Here is a 16,731-nt window from a genome sequence, read left to right as displayed (position 1 = left end):
ATACTGTACCTTTAAGAAGTGATAGCGAAGATTGATATTTTGAATAAATGCTGTTCTTTTTAATTTTTTATTCATCAAAGAATCCTGAAAAAAGTATCGCAGTTTCCAAAAAAATATTTGGAAACACAACTGTTGATAATTCTAATAATAAATCATCATATTAGAATGATTTCTGAAGATCATGTGACACTTTATACTGGAGTAATGATGATGGAAATTCAGCGTCGCATCACAGAAATAAATTATATTTTAAAGGATATTAAAATAGAAACCATTATTTTATATTGTAATAACATTTTGCAAGATTAATGTTTTTTTTCTGTATTTTTTATCAAATAAATGCAGCCTTGATGAGCAGAATAGACTTCTTTATAGTGTATATAAGTACGACAGAAGACATCAGTCCTGACTGGATATCTTTCCAAATCATCCTTCCCTAACATTTTCATCTTGTTTTTATTCGCAGATGAAAACTAGTGTATTTTATTTAGTTGTCGTCTCATTTTTGTTTTTTGAGAAAAAGTCGTTGATGAAAATAATTCCTCAGTGACATTAACACTGGCCTGCACAGATCGCAGATGTCTTTACTGGCACTTTTGATCAACTGAACGCGTCCTTGATGAATAAAAGCATTAATTTGTGATGTGTTTGTGTGTGTCACAGACAGCGGTTCAGACTGGAGTCAGCGAGCGGGTCACGATCCTCACCGCAGCACACCTGAAGGAGCACACACAGACACAGAGCCTATACCCTACACCATAAAGGATAAAACACATAACACCCAACCGCAGGATGAAGACAGCGAGCGGATGACGATACAGAATACACAAACTATGTCTGCTGTTGAACAAATATGATGAAAATAGCACTGCTGCATTATTATAACTTCAGTATCTTTAAAAAAGAAACATCTAAAAGTATGGAAGCGTGACATTATCGGTTCGATATCGGAATCAGATGATGAACGTAAAATACACCTAAAATACATTTAGACTGTGTTTCTGAAGAAATAAAGCAGTCATAAAATCATGAGCATGTTTTGATTTAAAGATCAGGAGCTAAAGCTCACATGAATAATCAAAATCACAAACATGACGCTTGTAAATTTAATTATTTTATGTATATACTGATTTATTCATTAATGTGTAAAATGTTATATTTTTTAAACAAATTATGAGCTCTAAAATATTTTCGGAATTATTTTTTTTTTTTTTGAAAGTGTACTGTCATTATTAAAGATTATATTTTAATTCTTACAAATAAGTTTAAAATAATTTGCTTATAATTTCCACACAGGAGAGACTTGGTGTTGTTTCCAAACAAAAGGAAATATATCGGTATCGGTATCGGGCATCTTATTAAATATCGGTAAAAACCCAATATCGTGCATCCCTATCTAAAAGCAATATGACCGTCTCAGATAACTCGAGCATTGCATCTGAGCATGAAACACTGCTAATATGCAGCATGTTAATAGTTAAATGTTAGCATCCCAACGCATCCTATATTAGATGAATCAGATATGAATGTAGATAACCCAGACTTCACTTCACTACTTCGAAGCCGTGCTTCTCTTCTTCTCACGATGCTGTGGCCAGTCAGAGCTCAGTGTGCTGCATTATTGGTGTGCATGTAGTCAGTAGTGCAGCTGTGTTCACACAGAGCCTGCTGCGTAACATGAATCAATACAGCAGCTCACGTCCCTCCTATCTCCCACCTACCGAATCAGAGAAGCACATCTAACACCCTCAGACCACGAGCGACGAGAGAGACGCCTTCATCAACACCGTGGAGTCTCTGCAGCTCCTCATCAGCAGACTGCAGACGGACACACAGGTGAACACACACACACACACACACACACACACACTTCTGTGAAGAGCTGCAGCTGACCTTCTGAAAAATGGTCTGGAATTTCATGTTTTGTTGCATATTTAATTATGCATGAACTCTTGTAGAAATTACAAATACATTAATTAATTATTAAACGTAATAATAGGAAAATAATGGAATAAATGGTGTGATTAAACAAATGCAATTAGTTTTAATTATATTTAGTCCTTAATAAATGTAATTTTAATTGTTTTATTTTTACTTATATATGTGTGTGTGTGTATAAATATATATTTACAGTTATGTAAGGGTCAAAGACGTTAAGATGTAATGTACAAAAGTGATTTTTATGTTCATAGAAAGCACCTTAGATGTAAATAAAGTGTCTACTTTTAAGGTTTCAAATAAGTTTTTGGAGGATAAAAAAGTTTGGTTGAAATAATGTTATATATATATATATATATATGATGTAATAAATATATGTTAAATTCAGTGTAACACTATTTATGTAAAAATTCAAACAACATGTTTATTCTGACGTGTACAAATTAAAATATATAAAAGAATAAGGGAGCGTATTACATTTGATTGTGTTTTAAATAAATAAAATAAAGAACTAGTAGATAATCTAAAAAAAAAAAATTAAAACAAAACAAAATATTATTTGAAATTAAAATAAACTAGACTTTTAATATGTCATAAATTGATTTTTGTTGTAAATGTTCCTGACAAGATTGTTACACTGAATGACATTTTAGTGTCTCTTCTGTAAATCAGGGGAAAATATGATGTTTTTATTTGCTCAGAACAACAAAAACACAATTGCAATTAAATTAAACATTTTTTTATTTTTATTTTTTTGGGGAAAAACAACAATTTAAAGCAGTATTACACTTATTGTTTTTATGCTTAAACCCTTTCCCGTCTTTGACCCATAATTATTTTGATTTGACACTTCTGTGATTCATTTTGATGGTTTTTATTTTAAAATCCTTTGTTTATTAATTTTGCATTCTTGTTTTATTTTTAGGAAGTTATTTTCATTTTATTTTAATCTTTATGACTTAGATAATTTTAGTGTGAATTTTTTATTTTGATTCATTGTTTTTAATCTAAAATCATTATCATAATTTTCCATTTCTGTTATTTTTATAAATTTTTATGAATTGTTTAAGCTTTATTGTTTTATTTAAATGTATTTTTACTTATTCGTTTTAATTTACCATTTTATGAATTAATTAATTTCAGCATGTTTTTTATTTTTTATTCTTTTTTATTATATTTAGCTCTTTGTGAAATATTTTCTTTTGTTTTACATTTTTTATTCTTTCACATATTATTTATTTATTAATTTATATTTATTTCCGTATTTATTTATTTTCATAAATTTGTTTATTTTTACTTTGTGCAGCATGGAAATGAGGGAGGCTCACAAAGCAATAGATGAAAGAGTAATAAATTAAATAAAAACAATTAAATCATTAAAAAAAAATTATTATAATGGTAAAAGTAAGACAGAAATAAATGTAGGACTAAATCAAAAATGCATGTATTCCTTTATGTTCCTGTAAGTGTTTGTTGTTTATCTGTGTGTTTGCTCCTGTGCACTAGTTCAGACGTGCTCTGTGTTCTGTGTGTGCAGGTGGAGGGCGACTGGAGAGCGGAGCTGCTTTCAGCCGTCCAGCAGGTGTTTGTTCAGGAGCGAGACGTGCTGAAGAACCTCTTATACTCTCATCTGGAGCGACTGGACACGGCTGACGCTGTCACTCATCTCAGCCAGCTGGAGAGAGCGCTAGCGGAGCAGGTTAGCATGCGCCAGCACTTGTTCTTCTGCTAGCGGGGACAGTAATGTAAGCAGGGACTGAGGGTGTGTGTTGTGTTCAGGACGAGCGGCACAGGGGGCTGATGGGAGCGCTGAGCGCCGCGGACAGACACAGCCTGCGCTCAGAGATCCAGCAGCTCAGAGATCAGCTCCACACGCTCACAGCAGAGCAAACACAGCGCCACCATCAGGACCGCGCCGGTATGACACGCTCTTCAGCTACTGAGAGCACCAGCTCCAGCTTCCACTGCACACAGGTTTATAACTCTTTGTTGATCAGGAACGGAGAGCGAGAGGCTGGCTGGAGCGAGGCCGGTCGAATCCGGCTCTGATAGACTGGAGGAGATGAAGACTGAACTCAGCCGGACTAAACTAGAGCTAGAGAGCGCTCTACAGTCACAACACAAACACCTGACGGAGCTCGACACACTCCGGTAACACACACACACACACTCTAACAGATTAAATCATGGCACACAAGATTGATTGAATAAAATAATATATCATAATAAAATATCTGAAAAAATCAGGTCTGAATAAAATCATAATAATGTAAAAATCTATATAACTTAGTAATTACAAATAAATTTGGTTTAATAATTGAAATGTAGAATATATAATATATGATAATATATTTAAAAATATATATAAACAAATAAATACATGTGTACAATTAATATTTAAATAATATAAAAAAATAATATATATAAAAAAAAAAATAAAATTGTAAAACAAATAAATAAAATAATAAAAAAAAATAATTAAATAATAAAAAAAAATCATTTTTATATTTTAGTGCTTTCAAATGATTAATCGCATCCTGTCCACATGATTAATTGCGATTAATTGCATCCAAAATTTGTGTGGTGTGTGTGTGTGTGTCTCTCTTGTGTGTGTGTGTGTGTGTGTCTCTCTGTGTGTTGTGTGTGATGTGTGTGTGTGTCTCTCGTGTGTGTGTGTGTGTGGTGTCTGTGGGTGTGGGTCTGGGTGTGTAGTGTGTGTGTGTGTGTGTGTGTGTGTGTGTGTGTGTCTGTGGGTGTGGGTGTGGGTGTGTATGTGTATTGTATGTGAGGTTTTTGTCTACTGTATGTGCGTGTGCGTGTGTGTCTATGCGTGTTGTGTGTGTGTGTGTGTATCTGTGTGTGTGTGTGTGTGTGTGTGTGTGTGTCTCTGTGTGTGTGTGTTTGTTTGTGTGTGTGTGTGGTCTCTGTGTTGTTGTGTGTCTCTGTGTGTGTGTGTGTTGTGTGTGTGTGGTGTCTCTGTGTGGTGTGTCTGTGGGTGTGTGTGTGTGGTGTGTATCTGTGTGTGTGTGTGTGTGGTGTGTTGTGTGTGTGTCTGTGTCTGTCTGGGTGTGTGTGTGTGTGTGTGTTTTGTGTGTGTGTTGTTGTGTGTGTCTTGTGTGTGTGTGTGTGTTGTGTGTCTTGTGTGTGTGTGTTTGTGTGTGTGTGTGTCTTTCTGTGTGTGTGTTGTGTGTGTGTGTGTGTCTCTGTGTGGTGTGTGGCTGTGTGTGTGTCTGTGTGTGTCTCTGTGTTGTGTGTGTTGTGTGGTGTTGTCTCTGTGTGTGTGTGTGTGTGTGTGTCTCTGTGTGTGTGTGCTTGGTTTGTGTGTGTGTGTGTTTGTGGTCTGTTGTCTGTGCTGTGTGTGTGTGGTGTTGTGGTGTGTGTGTGTGTGTGTGTGTGTGGGTCTCTGTGGTGTGTGTGTCTGTGTGTGTTGTGTTTGTTTTGTTTCTGTGTGTTATGTGTGTGGGTTTAGTGTCGCCTGTTTGTGTGTGTGTTTGTTTTTTGTGTGTTTGGGTGTGGTGTTTGTGTTGGTGTGTGTGTGTTGTGTGTGTCTGTGCTTTGTGTGTTTTTTGTGTGTTTTTGTTTGTGTGTGTGGTTTGTTGTGTGTGTTTTGTGTGTGTGTTGTGTGTGTGTCTCTGTGTGTGTTGGTGCGTGGTGTTGTGTGTCTCTGTGCGTGTGTGTGGTGTGTGGTTGTCTGTGTGTGTGTTGTGTGGGTGTGTGTGTGTCTCTGTGTGTGTGGTTCTGTGTGGTGTGTGTGTGTGGGTGGGTGTGGTGTGTGTGTGTTGTCTCTGTGTGTCTCTGTTTGTTTCTGTGTGTGTTGTGCGTGTGTGTGGTGTGTAGTTTGTGTGTGTGTGTGTGTCTCTGTTTGGTGTGTGTGTGTGTTTGTCTGTGGTGGTGTGTGTCGATTGTGTGTGTGTTCTCTGTGTGTGTGTGTGTCTCTGTGTTTGTGTGTATGTGTGTGTGTTTGTGTGTGTGTGTGGTGTGTGTGTGTGTGTGTGTGTGTGTGTGTGTGTGTGTGTTGTCATGTGTGCGTGTGACTCTGTATGTGTGTGTGTGTGTGTGTGTGTGTGTGTGTGTGTGTGTGTGTGTGTGTGTGACAGGGCGGAGGTCTCACTGAAGGTCACTGAGGTGGACACACTGAATGAGAGACTGGCTCGTGAGCAGAAGAGAGCCAGAGAGCTGCAGTGGGCCTTCGAGAAGGAGAAATGCAAGTCTGACAGGAAGGAGGAGACCGAGAGAGAGGAAGTGGAGGTAAAATAGATTGTGTGTATATTGATGGGTTACAAGCAGTGCTGGGGAAAGTTACTTTTAAAAGTAATGCATTACAATATTGTGTTACTCCCTAAAAAGATACTACTTTAATGAAGAAATGGAGATAATGGATAATATTGCACTCTGCACACTAGACGGTTGGCTAGACGGCTTATACTTAATAACTGGAAGTTGCCATCTCCTCAAACTTACTTCTGCTAGCCCTCAAACTTGAAGGTCAAAGGTTAAATTTGGAAAATGAATAAAAACCTGATCTTTTTATTAAATCTTGGCGCACACACAGATTCTGGATAAAATGTGTTTTGTGGTTTTAATTATTTTTATATTTTTATTCCCCCCCCTCCTTTTTCTTCTTGCTTGTTTTTACACTTACACTTTCACTTTCACTTTCACTTTCACTTTCACTTTCTTAATTCTGTAACAGTTTGTCACTTTCATTATGAAATTTCAATTTCTTAATTCTATAACAGTTTGTTACTTGTATTGTGCCTTGAGATGCTTTAACTTCTTTACCTACTTCACTAGTTACCTGTGAAGATAATCTGATGAAGTAGCTTGCGTTACTTGTAATGCATCACCCCCCTCACTGCTCATGAGTAACAAAGTGAGAGGTGTTTTAAGTGGTTGTATACCATGCGTCGTGTGTCTCTGCAGGACCTGAAGCTGTCTCTGGAGGAGCTGTCGAGGGCTCTGGAGAGAGAGAGACAGGTTTCAGCTCGGCTCAGAGAGCAGGCGCAGGAGCTCAGCGTCTCCTCACAGCCGCAGGTGCCAAGTACTCTTCATTTTGTCACCTATTCTCAGTTTCAGTCTCAGTCCTTGTTAGTTTTTATCATATTTAGTCAATCTTATCCTATTTAGTTTTAGTCGACTAAGGCCCGGTTTCATAGAAGGAGCTTAGCCTAAACCAGGATTAGATCATAGTTCAATGAGGATATTTAAGTAATTTTTATAAACATGCCTTAGAAAAAAGCATTACTGGTGTGCATCTTGAGACAAAACAAAGGTACTGATGTATTAAATATATAACAGTGAAATTCCTAGTAATTCCAGATGTCAATAGCCTACAACAGCGGTTGAGTAAGTGCATTAATTCAGCGATCACAAACAATACAGTCAAGAACGGATGAGAGACACTTTCATTTAGATGCTAAACTCCAGCTTGTTTTCAGCGAGTGTGTGCGCAGGGTTGCCAGATTGCTCAAAATGAGCAAAACACTGTGAAGAAAATGTATCAGTGTAACAGCGAAGCTCTGATTCAGGGATCTGAACTCTTGATATCTGGCAACCGCACTCATGAAAGCTCTTGTAGTAGAGGCGTGTAGAGCAGTCCGCAATAACACTGTGTCCTTTTTTTGATGAAAATAAAGAGGTTTTTATGTTTTTGAATACATTTTAGTCTCATCTTTTTTTCGTCAACGAAATTGCATGTTGATATAGTCATAGTTATCATTAAAAAGGCATTTTTCCTCATAGTTTTCGTTGTTGAAATGAACACTAGTATGAATGCTGTGAGTGATCAGGTGACGGAGCTCTCTGTGTGTGATCAGGTGCAGGTAGAGGCTCAGAGAGCTGGACCGGCGGAGCTCCGCGGCGCTCTGGAGAAACAGAAGGAGATGAACACACAGCTGCTGCAGCGCTTGCAGACCGGCTCCACGTCAAACACTCAGGAGTCTGAGTCTGAGGCACAGGTGACTCAATCACAGCTGTTCACCTCACAAGAAATGCCCCTCATCTTACACTGCATTACTCATCAGCGCATGTTGTACTAAGGAAAAACATGTTTTAATAATTTTCATATTTTAATTCAAATTAATATACACTACCGGTCAAAAGTTTGTGATCAGTAAGACTTGTGATGTTTTTTTTTAAAGAAGTCGCTTCTGCTCATCAAGGCTGCATTTATTTGATCAAATATACAGGAAAAAAACAGCAAAATGTTTTTACAATATAAAATAATGGTTTCTATTTTAATATCCTTTGAAATATAATTTATTTCTGTGATGAAAAGCTGAATTTCCATCATCATTACTCCAGTATAAAGTGTCACATGATCTTCAGAAATCATTCTAATATGATGATTTATTATCTGTGCTGCCCCATATATTTTTTTGGAAACTGTGATACTTTTTTCAGGATTCTTTGATGAATAAAAAGTTAAAAAGAACAGCATTTATTCAAAATATAAATCTTTGCTATCACTTCTCATCAATTTGAACTGTAGTGTATATTGTTAAAAAAGATTTCTATTTTAAATAAATGCTCTTCTTTTTAACTTGTTATTCATCAAAGAAGTATCACAGGTTCCAAAAAATATGAAGCAGCTCTGATAATAAATCAGTATATTATTATGATTTCTGAAGATCATGTGACACTGAAGACTGGAGAAATGATGCTGAAAATACAGCTGCACATCACAGAAATAAATTAGTCTTTTAATGTATATTAAAATAGAAAAATGTTATTTTACAATCATAATAATATTTCACAATATTAAAAAAAAATTCCTGTATTTTTGATAAAAAAAAACACACCCTATATGTATATATTTACAAAATAAAAAAGTATTATTCTTCATTCATTATAAAAAAAAAATGCCATCATTTTCTTCCCCTCTTTCAAGCTCATGTAATCAAGGCTAAGTGGTTGGAGAAAAATGTTATTAAAAATGTTATCAAAAATAATATAATATCACGGTCCACTTTTCACCAGTGAAATCCTGATGGATAAATTTATGTCTGATCGGCACAGTATTTGAGAATGCAATGTATGTATATAATTATATTTTGTATTTAATATATTAAATATGTACATAATTTTAAAAACAATATTATTAGTATTGCATATTTAACACCATATTATAATAGGGGTGCTTTTTATGCTACAAAACTGCGTGCTCTGAAAAGAGCCGTTACCATTGAGAAATTTTAACCAAACTATGTTACAGACTTTTCATTAAGACTCTAAAGAATCATATGAACTTGTGGAAAATGTGCATCCGCTTTAAGGAAAATATAAATGTGTGTGTGCAGGTGGAGGCCGTGCTCTCTGTGGAGTCTCTCCTGCAGACGCAGCTGCTGCAGATGAAGGAGGAGCTGGAGAGACACGAGCTGGAGGCGCTGCAGTGCAAACAACAGTGGGACGAGGAGAAGTCCACCCTCACCCAGGACCAGAATGCACTGCGGGCGACACGCGACGGCCTGGAGAGACGGGCGAGCGAGCTGCAGACGGAGCTGGAGCGAGAGAGAGACAGCGTCAGGAGGCTGGAGAGAGAGAGAGACAGACTGCAGGAGGCCGTGAGACAGCTGGAGGACGGCAACCAGAGCGCCAGCGCAGAGGATCGAACCCGGGACTGGGTGTTGCAGACGGGAGAGCCTCTGCATGAGGGTCAGAGGTCAGACCCCAGCATCCTCAGCAGACTGCAGCTCATCGCCGCCAAGATCAACAGTCTGACCAGCGAAAGCCCTGACAGGTACGACAACACTTACAGAGATGCTCCACTAGGACTGTAATAATAACAAAGGTTCGATTAATGTTCATGAGGCAAAGGCAAGTGGTATTGTGTCAAAAATGTGGGTAAGCTACAGCGTTTATGTGTTTATACTAAATATATTTAGACTAGTGTTTTTCATACAAATTTCATACATGGTACTGAGGTGCTGTATTTGTGTTGTAACTGTTTTATCATGATCTAAATGTATGCTACTATGAAAAACCAATGGCAAAAAAAAACAAAAAACACACCTCAAACAGTCAGAATAATTACATTTCACCATATAAAAATGAGATTGATACAATTTTAATGATTTTTTTTATTTTTTATTTTTTTTTTTTATTATGCAAACAGACTATTACAATATTTACAAAAAACAAATGAAATGCAAAAAACAAATTCAGAGACCAACATAACATACATATCAGTATGATTTGTGTGTGTGTGTATGTGTGCATGTGTGTTAATTTTAATGATTTTAATAATGAACATTAATCTGCATCTGCATCCTAACTCAAGCTGCTATCAAAATGTGCGTTTCTAAGGGACAAAAAAAATGTATATTATAAATATTATCAGGCGACACACACCTGGTTCTTTCAGACAGTTTGTTTACATAATCACGCAGTGCCGACACATATACGCTATTATATTATTAAAGCTCCCAATAATGATGTGAAACCAGGATGTTTTAGATGTCTAAAGCATAAGAAGTGAATAAACTAGAAAACAACAACAAACCATAAAAAATAAATAATGAGAAACCATAAAAACTTTCATTTGGCTCCTTCATTCAAGTGTTAGGTTCACACATGCAAATCAGCACAAACTGTTTTGATTGATTCTGAGGAACACTGAATCTGTTTTTGAGTAAACACATGTTCATATTTAGTCTAGAACTACAGTGAGATCATGTTCACACACAACGCTCTGCACTTACTCCTGATTTCTGTCTCCATGGCAACACCAGAGCTGTCACTCAACACATGAGAAACAAAGTAACTGGAGATACTTATTTGAAAAAGCAACTCAGATATTTCCTGCATTAGTTACTTGATAAAAGTGATCTTGTGCTCTGATAGATCTGAGCTGCTCGAGATACGAACTGATTCGGATGCTTCAGTCCGATTTGATGAACTGGTTCAACTAGTTCAAGTAAACGAACCAGTTCAAAAGAATGATTCGTTCATAAACCGGACATCACTCCAGGCCTGGATTACGGGTTATAATGCTGTAAATAAGGTTCTTGCACAGACTGATTGTTTCGCTTCATAAGACCTCAATACATCATCAGGAGCCACAGGGTTTAATTTTGTGTTGCCTGTATATGCTTTTCTTGACTCTCAATGTGACGGTAGCCACTGACATGCATTTTTTTTTTAATCATTAAGGAGCCTGGTTTCTGTGTGTGTGTGTGTGCAGGTTATCTGGGGAAGTGCCAGACCGGGACAGTTTAGCATGGCTGCACAATAATGTACAGGATGTGATGTCACTGTTAAAGCATATCCCATCAGCCCCCTCTGCTCTCCCAGAGGTGAGTGAGCACATTGACACGAGTGTAACACAATGTGGCTTATTCATATAATGGACCTTTGTAAATACATGTTTGGTTATGTGTGTGTGTGTGTGTGTGTGTGTGTGTGTGTGTGTGTGTGTGTGTGTGTAGAGCGCCGCGCTGCTGTCAGGAGGATCGTCCGGTCTGCTGAATGAGCGTTTACTCAGACAGAACGCAGAGCTCACGGGATTCGTTAGCCGACTGACGGAAGAGAAGAACGACCTGCGAAACCAGTTACTGAAGCTGGAGGAGGAGCTGCGCAGATACAGACAGAAAAAAACATCAGCCGAGAGCGTGAGTGAACCAGTCAATCAGTCAATGAATCAGCAAGTGAATCAATTACAAACTCAGAAAACCTCTGTATAGAGCGTGAGTGAACCGATGAATCAGTGAGTCAGTTACAGACAGAAGAAAACCACCTCTGAGAGCGTGAGTGATCAAATGAATGAATCAGTGAATGAATGAATCAGTGAGTCAGTTACAGACAGAAGAAAACCTCTGCTGACATCGTGAGTGAACAAATGAATGAATCAGTGAATGAATGAATCAGTGAGTCAGTTACAGACAGAAGAAAACCACCTCTGACAGCGTGAGTGATCAAATGAATGAATCAGTGAATGAATGAATCAGTGAATCAGTTACAGACAGAAGAAAACCTCTGCTGACAGCGTGAGTAAACAAATGAATGAATCAGTGAATGAATGAATCAGTGAATCAGTTACAGACAGAAGAAAACCACTGCTGACATCGTGAGTGAACAAATGAATGAATCAGTGAATGAATGAATCAGTGAGTCAGTTACAGACAGAAGAAAACCACCTCTGAGAGCGTGAGTGATCAAATGAATGAATCAGTGAATGAATGAATCAGTGAGTCAGTTACAGACAGAAGAAAACCACCTCTGACAGCGTGAGTGAACAAATGAATGAATCAGTGAATGAATGAATCAGTGAGTCAGTTACAGACAGAAGAAAACCACTGCTGACATCGTGAGTGATCAAATGAATGAATCAGTGAATGAATGAATCAGTGAGTCAGTTACAGACAGAAGGAAAACCACGCCGAGAGCGTGAGTGATCAAATGAATGAATCAGTGAATGAATGAATCAGTGAATCAGTTTACAGACAGAAGAAAACCTCTGCTGACAGCGTGAGTAAACAAATGAATGAATCAGTGAATGAATGAATCAGTGAATCAGTTACAGACAGAAGAAAACCTCTGCTGACAGCGTGAGTGATCAAATGAATGAATCAGTGAATGAATGAATAAGTGAATCAGTTACAGACAGAAGAAAACCACCTCTGAGAGTGTGAGTGATCAAATGAATGAATCAGTGAATGAATGAATCAGTGAGTCAGTTACAGACAGAAGAAAACCTCTGCTGACAGCGTGAGTGATCAAATGAATGAATCAGTGAATGAATGAATCAGTGAGTCAGTTACAGACAGAAGAAAACCACCGCCGAGAGCGTGAGTGATCAAATGAATGAATCAGTGAATGAATGAATCAGTGAATCAGTTACAGACAGAAGAAAACCTCTGCTGACAGCGTGAGTGATCAAATGAATGAATCAGTGAATGAATGAATCAGTGAATCAGTTACAGACAGAAGAAAACCACTGCTGACATCGTGAGTGATCAAATGAATGAATCAGTGAATGAATGAATCAGTGAATCAGTTACAGACAGAAGAAAACCAACGCTTGAGAGTGTGAGTGAACAAATTAAAGAATCAATCAAACAGTCAGTCAGTGAATCAATTACAGACAAAAGAAACCCACCACAGACAGTGTGAATGATATAATCAAAGAATCAAACAGTGAATCAATTAACTCAGCCACCACATGAGTGAACAAATGAAAGAATCATTTATTAAGTGAGTCAGTTAATTAACCAAGTGGTTGAAAAATGCTTGCGATTGACAGTAATAATAATTATAAGGAAATCTTTTCTTTTTTTTGCTGTTTTAAAATCTTTTCTGCATCTTTTCCGTCCTTTTTCTAGCTTTCTGTTTATCACTTTCTCTATTTTTATTTCTTTTTCTTTCTCTTTTGAGTCATCTTATCTGTCTTGTTCACTTTTCTTTCTTTTTTCTGTCATTCTCCTTTCTGCCTTTTTAAAATATTTTTTCTATCTTTCTGTCCATTTTGTTTTTTATATTTCTTTTCTTTCTTTCTTTCTTTCTTTCTTTCTTTCTTTCTTTCTTTCTTTTTTTCTATCCTTTAAACTGTCTTTTAATCTTGGGCTGCAAAACGATTAATCGTGATTAATTGCATCCAAAATAAAAGTTTGTTTACATGCTATATGTCTGTGTACTGTATATAAATACACACACACACACGTATATATTAAAAAAATATAAAAAATGTTAGATTTCTATATAAAATCTATTATATTTAATGCTGGCAAACGATTAATCGTGATCAATCGCATCCAAAATAAGAGTTTTTGTTTACATAATATATGTGTTTGTTCTGTGTATATTTATGTATATATAAATACACACATACAATATATATATAGAAAATATATCTGTCTGTCTGTAATTGTGTTTTTCTGTCTCTCTGTTGGTGTTGTAGTAAATGATGTTAAGTGACGCAGTGGACGCAGCATGTATAAAGTGCTGTTGTTCTTGTGGTTAAACAGAGTTGGATGGGGGCTGGCGTGGAGCGTCAGGAGCTGGTGGTGTTTTCTAGCGAGCGTGACTCGTGGGCTCAGGAGAGGAATCGTTTGGAGAAGTCTCTCCGTCAGGCCGAGGCAGAACTGACCCGTCTGAGAGCAGAGAATCGCTCCGAAACACTCCGGGATCTGACCGCAGTCGATCTGGACAACATGGCCCTCAGGGTGAGCAACCAACGATCCCTCTCATTGTTTTCTTGCTGAGCAGAACTTTTCTATTGGCCGGACATTTTGGCCACCTGAGCAAAAACATTCTTTATTCCAGACCTGTACAGCACACACACAGAAAAGAGCACAACTTTTAACTGTAATGTAAAAAAAAAATAATTCTCTGGTAACCTAAAATGTGCATAATTTAGTTACATCATTGCTCATATCAAATATAAATAGCACAGTGCTGTTACCAAGAAATTCTATTAAAAATCACCTCAATTCTTTATAATATAGTGATGTCAAGCAATTAATCGCATCCAAAATAAAAGTTTTTGTGTACATAATATATGTGGGTACTGTGTGTATTTATTATGTATATATAAATACACACACATACAGTATAAGAGTCTAGAAAAAATAAAAAAGTTTTTTTTCACTGCTGTCTGTCTCCACAGAGGATGTATGGGAAATACCTGCGCTCCGAGAGCTTCCGGAAGGCTCTGATCTATCAGAAGAAGTATCTTCTGCTGCTGCTGGGAGGATTTCAGGAGTGTGAGGAGGCCACGCTGTCTCTGATCGCCCGGATGGGCGGCTTCCCTGCACACACCTGTCTGGAGTCTGTGAGCCGTCAGCGCAGGGGCTTCACACGCTTCAGATCGGCTGCGCGCGTCTCCATCGCCCTCTCCAGGTACACACACACCTTCACTGTTCCCTAGGGGTGTAACGATGAACCACGAGCCGGTTGAAAATCGATTCAAATGTGTGACGATTCAAATCTGAATCGTGATACAGTTAGAGCAGGAGTTTATATGAATGTGTCTCTGAGGGGAACTGACTGTCTTTAGAAAAGTTTACGTGTTTTCTGTTCATCTTTCCTCTGAACGATGGATAATAAAGTAGTGTTCATGAGAGCAGCGCTGCTTTGTTTACAGCGGTAACCAAGGAAACACTGTATCACTGCTGTTCGTGAGCGCAGTGCTGCTTTGTTTACAGCGGTAACCAAGGAAACACTGTATCACTGCTGTTCGTGAGCGCAGTGCTGCTTTGTTTACAGCGGTAACCAAGGAAACACTGTATCACTGCTGTTCATGAGAGCAGCGCTGCTTTGTTTACAGTGGTAACCAAGGAAACACTGTATCATTGCTGTTCATGAGAGCAGCTCTGCTTTGTTTACAGCGGTAACCAAGGAAACACTGTATCACTGCTGTTCATGAGAGCAGCTCTGCTTTGTTTACATCGGTAACCAAGGAAACACTGTATCACTGCTGTTCATGAGAGCAGCTCTGCTTTGTTTACAGGCTGTAACCAGGGAAACACTGTATCACTGCTGTTCATGAGAGCAGCTCTGCTTTGTTTACAGCGGTAACCAAGGAAACACTGTATCACATGCTTTGTTCATAAGAGCAGCTCTGCTTTGTTTACAGCGGTAACCAAGGAAACACTGTATCACTGCTGTTCATGAGTGCAGCTCTGCTTTGTTTACAGAGGTAACCAAGGAAACACTGTATCACTGCTGTTCATGAGAGCAGCTCTGCTTTGTTTACAGCGGTAACCAAGGAAACACTGTATCACTGCTGTTCATGAGAGCAGCTCTGTTTGTTTACAGCGGTAACCAAGGAAACACTGTATCATTGCTGTTGATAAGAGCAGCTCTGCTTTGTTTACAGCGGTAACCAAGGAAACACTGTATCACTGCTGTCCATGAGTGCCACCTGCTGTCAGTCAGTGACTCTGCGGCTCATTCAGCTCGTCTGCTGTTTCCTTCAGATATGTTTTGTATAGTTTCACAAAACTAAAGTCAGATCATTCTGTTTTTCTTCAGATTTCTAAATGATGCAATCTAATTTAGATTAGAAACTGCTCATGCTGCATGTGTGCTGCATCTGTGTTTGGATCATGATTAAATGCAGTGGTTTTCTCTCATTTTAAATGGAAAGAGCTTAATTTGTTTATATGAAGAGATTTATTTGATTTGTGTAACACATTTTTGGGTTTATTTTCATTGATTTTTTTATTTTATTTTTTTACAAACACAATTTGATTGTTTTTATTTTAGAATTATTAGTTTAGTAGTTACAATGTTTTGAGAGTTAATGTTAGTAAGTGTTTTGTTCTCATAGTTTTCATTTAATTTTTACATTTTGTGATTTACGTCATTTTTGGTGTTTTAACTGTTTTAAATTTAAAAAGGTTTATTTCAATTTGTATGATATATTTTTAGGAAAGTGTTTTATTGAGTGGTTCTTGATTGGCTGGTAATGCTGGATGAACGCTGTCTCCTGCAGGATGAGGTTTCTGGTGAGGCGATGGCAGAGAGCAGCTGGAGGAAGTGTGGCGTCTCAGATTATCAACAGAAACGGTCTCGCTCAGATCACAGGTGACAGTCTCAGAACATGTCTTCTTATTGTGTTACTGCTCATGTGTTTGTTAAAACCGTGGTACATTTTATTTTTCAGGATTGTTTGGTGAATAGAAAGCATTAGGGATGAAACGATATCAATATCACAAAATTTTCCTTTGTCTTTTTTTTTTTAAAATATCACATCGTGGACTTTACATTACGGTATTATCGTATCGTGAGATTTTGATACCGTTACATCCCTAGAAAGCAGAAATGGAAATCTTTTGTGACGTTATAAAGTGTTTA

The 16,731-nt window shown here is 37.6% G+C and overlaps 1 protein-coding gene across 1 annotated transcript in view; it reads left to right on the top strand.

Annotated features, from left to right (window-relative positions):
• LOC109111100 (A-kinase anchor protein 9-like) overlaps positions 1–16,731 on the top strand; it is a 112,314-nt gene that overhangs the window by 90,361 nt on the left and 5,222 nt on the right. The window contains exons 32-44 of the mRNA XM_042746015.1: positions 1,747–1,836; positions 3,476–3,637; positions 3,718–3,856; positions 3,936–4,089; positions 6,036–6,186; positions 6,862–6,972; positions 7,755–7,895; positions 9,237–9,676; positions 11,120–11,231; positions 11,364–11,546; positions 13,899–14,096; positions 14,540–14,772; positions 16,370–16,461. Of these exons, the coding sequence (XP_042601949.1) occupies positions 1,747–1,836; positions 3,476–3,637; positions 3,718–3,856; positions 3,936–4,089; positions 6,036–6,186; positions 6,862–6,972; positions 7,755–7,895; positions 9,237–9,676; positions 11,120–11,231; positions 11,364–11,546; positions 13,899–14,096; positions 14,540–14,772; positions 16,370–16,461 (2,206 nt within the window). The remainder of the gene's footprint in view (positions 1–1,746; positions 1,837–3,475; positions 3,638–3,717; positions 3,857–3,935; positions 4,090–6,035; positions 6,187–6,861; positions 6,973–7,754; positions 7,896–9,236; positions 9,677–11,119; positions 11,232–11,363; positions 11,547–13,898; positions 14,097–14,539; positions 14,773–16,369; positions 16,462–16,731) is intronic.

Source organism: Cyprinus carpio, chromosome B19 (assembly GCF_018340385.1).
Source record: "Cyprinus carpio isolate SPL01 chromosome B19, ASM1834038v1, whole genome shotgun sequence".
Taxonomy (NCBI): Eukaryota; Metazoa; Chordata; class Actinopteri; order Cypriniformes; family Cyprinidae; genus Cyprinus; species Cyprinus carpio.
Note: the sequence above shows the minus strand (reverse complement) of the source record. Positions and strands in the feature narration are given on the sequence as shown.